Source organism: Centroberyx gerrardi, chromosome 18 (genome assembly GCF_048128805.1).
Source record: "Centroberyx gerrardi isolate f3 chromosome 18, fCenGer3.hap1.cur.20231027, whole genome shotgun sequence".
Classification (NCBI taxonomy): domain Eukaryota; kingdom Metazoa; phylum Chordata; class Actinopteri; order Beryciformes; family Berycidae; genus Centroberyx; species Centroberyx gerrardi.
Genome location: NC_136014.1, coordinates 24,007,165 through 24,010,360, shown reverse-complemented (window position 1 = coordinate 24,010,360; position 3,196 = coordinate 24,007,165). Strand labels below are relative to the sequence as shown.

General features: G+C 44.9%; 1 protein-coding gene across 1 annotated transcript in view; it reads right to left on the bottom strand.

Annotated features, from left to right (window-relative positions):
- Positions 1-2,717, bottom strand: part of LOC139919057 (actin, alpha cardiac muscle 1-like) — a 5,293-nt gene extending 2,576 nt beyond the window's left edge. The window contains exons 1-3 of the mRNA XM_071908644.2: positions 2,682-2,717; positions 1,719-1,863; positions 308-632 (exon numbers count right to left, since the gene is read on the bottom strand). Of these exons, the coding sequence (XP_071764745.1) occupies positions 308-632; positions 1,719-1,847 (454 nt within the window). The 5' untranslated portion in view covers positions 1,848-1,863; positions 2,682-2,717. The remainder of the gene's footprint in view (positions 1-307; positions 633-1,718; positions 1,864-2,681) is intronic.
- Positions 2,718-3,196: the final 479 nt, after the last annotated feature.

Sequence of the window (3,196 nt, the reverse complement as noted above, 5' to 3'; positions counted from 1 at the left end):
ATTACTCCCATGAATCATTGCTACATAAAAACACAGAGGATACAGTGAAATTACAGCTAATGCAGAGTTTAAACCATTTACTAGCAGTCGAAAACATCCTCGGGACACAGAAATATTTTTCAGACTTTGGACACTTTGACCCTTGCAGTCCTCACTGCCTCACTACTGACTGCTTGCAACCTTAGTGAACCAGGAATTCAAGCTTATTCTTCCTCTGCACTCATTCTAAGTTGCTCTGGATGGAAACATCAGCTTACAAAAACGCCCAAAATGTGAAATATAACACGAATGCAGCGTCTCGGCTCACCTGTGGTACGGCCGGAGGCGTAGAGGGACAGCACGGCCTGGATGGCCACGTACATGGCGGGGACGTTGAAGGTCTCGAACATGATCTGGGTCATCTTCTCCCTGTTGGCCTTGGGGTTGAGCGGGGCCTCGGTCAGCAGGGTGGGGTGCTCCTCGGGGGCCACGCGCAGCTCGTTGTAGAAGGTGTGGTGCCAGATCTTCTCCATGTCGTCCCAGTTGGTGATGATGCCGTGCTCGATGGGGTACTTCAGGGTCAGGATGCCCCTCTTGCTCTGGGCCTCGTCGCCGACGTAGGAGTCCTTCTGACCCATGCCCACCATGACGCCCTGCGAGGGAGGAGATACAAATGCTCAGAATAGAGATGACAAGGGCAACTAAACGCTCAACCAGGATTTCATTATGCAATCGCCTGATGACTGTCTCTGTTTAGGTTTCTGTCAACAAAGAAAATAAAAAAATCCCTTTAACTGCTCTTCTAAGCTCCTATTTCTTTTCTAAGCACTTCTCTCTTACATTATCATTCTAGAGTCACTATTAGTCTATAGTCAATATTGGCTGATGTAGGAACTAAAGCTCACTGGACTACATAGCTAACATGTAAAACTACTGAAAATGTTTTCATTTGCAACTGGATTTACTCTGTTTCTACTCCTCCTCCTCCTACTGCTGCTGCTCCTACTAAAACTCCTACTACTACTTCTCTTATCACTACTACTGTTACTATACTACTGCACTACTACTGCTATTCCTCCTTCTACTGCTACTACTGTCACTACTGCTACTACAAGGCCCACTACTACTGCTACAACTACTACTACTACTACTTCATCTGCAAATACTACTACTGCTGCAAATACTTCTACTACAACTAGTACTACTACTAGGCTACGAAACTTACTACTACTGCTACAACAGTAGCAACACAAAGTACTACTGCTGCCACTACAAGGCCCACTACTACTGGTACAACAACAACTAGCCGCTTACTACTACTACTACTGCTGCTGCTGCTGCTGCTGCTACTACTACTACTAGCCTACTACTAGGCCTAACTACTAACCTACTACTACTACAATGGCAACAAAAACTTCTACTAGCCCACTACTACTACTACTATTACTACTACTACTACTGCTAGGCTACTGCTACAACAATAGCAACAAAAACTTCTACTACTAGTAGGCCACTACAGCTACTAGCCTATTACTGCATACTGGCATTACTACTGCCCTCACTACTCCTGCAAATATCACTATCACTACTACAATCAAACAACCTATTAATAATATGAAGTGCTCTATGAATGGGCCAGCTTTGCAGTACAACCACCATATTAGTCTATATAAGCCCTGTCCCGCATCCAGCTGCATCCAGGTGAGCTGAGCTGCTGTGCTGCAGGTGCTGGGTCTCACCTGGTGACGGGGCCGGCCCACGATGGAGGGGAACACGGCTCTAGGAGCGTCATCTCCGGCGAAGCCAGCCTTCACCAGCCCGGAGCCGTTGTCGCACACCAGAGCGGTGGTCTCATCGTCGTCACACATGATGTCAGCTGGGTTTCTGGTGAGGTGACGTGAGGGAAAAGTCTGATTTTTTATCTCTTATAGTATCACTATAATCTTCCTATAATATTCCGATAGGACATTGTGGTAGGTTACTGCTGTGGTAAGTGCAGACCTATAGGCTATCCCTTTAAATTTATTATAAGATTCTTATAGTGCTTTTTGGTAAGGGAGAGCCAAGTTCTTCATCACCAGAAATTTGACGTAGGAGCAAAAATCTGATTCCCATTTTATCGCTATGTAGGATAGGATTACCCTATAGTATTTTTTTCAGTGTTTACAAGCTTACAGACGTAAACAAATGTCCAGTAGGTCCCAGCCTAGGTGTAGCATTTTCATATAGCTTAATGCATGTCAAAGTCAAGTTAAAACTCAGACTCAAAATTTAAAAGTAAAAACTTTCCAACCCAATTTTTTTAAGGTGGCTATCTGAGATCTCTGTGTTTTTTTTTTGGTTTTTTTTACCTTTGGCCAAGTCCAATTAAGCTACTCAGTTTCAGCAATGCGTCTGAATGAAAAATTCAGACTAGTGATAATGTCACTACAAAAAATAAAACCAGCAGAAATAGCCTATTCAGACAAGCCAGGAATTGCTTTTTGATTTAGCAATACTCTAATGAAAACTAATCGGTGCGTTCAATTTCTAAAAGTTAATTCCAAAATAAAAGTCCCAAATAAAAGTTGATTCCATTCTTGCGTCTCCAAGTGTTGTCCGGTTGCAAGTAAACTCCGCTGCTCGGCATTTCCCTTTTGGTTGCATTGTTTGTAATGCGGCTGGACTTATTAAAGTTGTTAGTGTCTGTCCCGGCTACTCACCAGATCAGCGCCAAGAGCCTGTTCCGGTGGCAGTAGTAGCAGTGGTGGAGATCCAGGGGCAGACAGCTTTAATTTATACCGTGCGGAGCCTCCAGCCCGGCGCGGCCCTCTTCCATATTTGGTCTCCAGTGCGCCATTGCGCGGAGTTGCCACGAATGGAAGGCCGAGGAGAACAGAGGGGAGGCTGGCGACTCCTCGGCCTCCTGGAGGGCCTTGTATGGAAAGAGTCCGGCCGAGGAACAGTAGTGGGTTGTGACGGTGAGAAGAGATATTTCTCTATTTTCAACACCTCAATGGGAACAGACCTGTAAAGCAAATGTTATTTGATGGATAAGGTTTCAGCCAGCCACAAGTGCCGGGCAGGGACGCGGTGTAGGATTTTTCTGTGTGAAAATAGACTCAGGTTCAAATGATATGAAACTGGACTACTGTTGAGTCATTTTATTGGCACAGTTGGTTATATATCTCCTTTTTGAAGGCACCAAATTACACACAAGGTCCACAGTAGCTACATG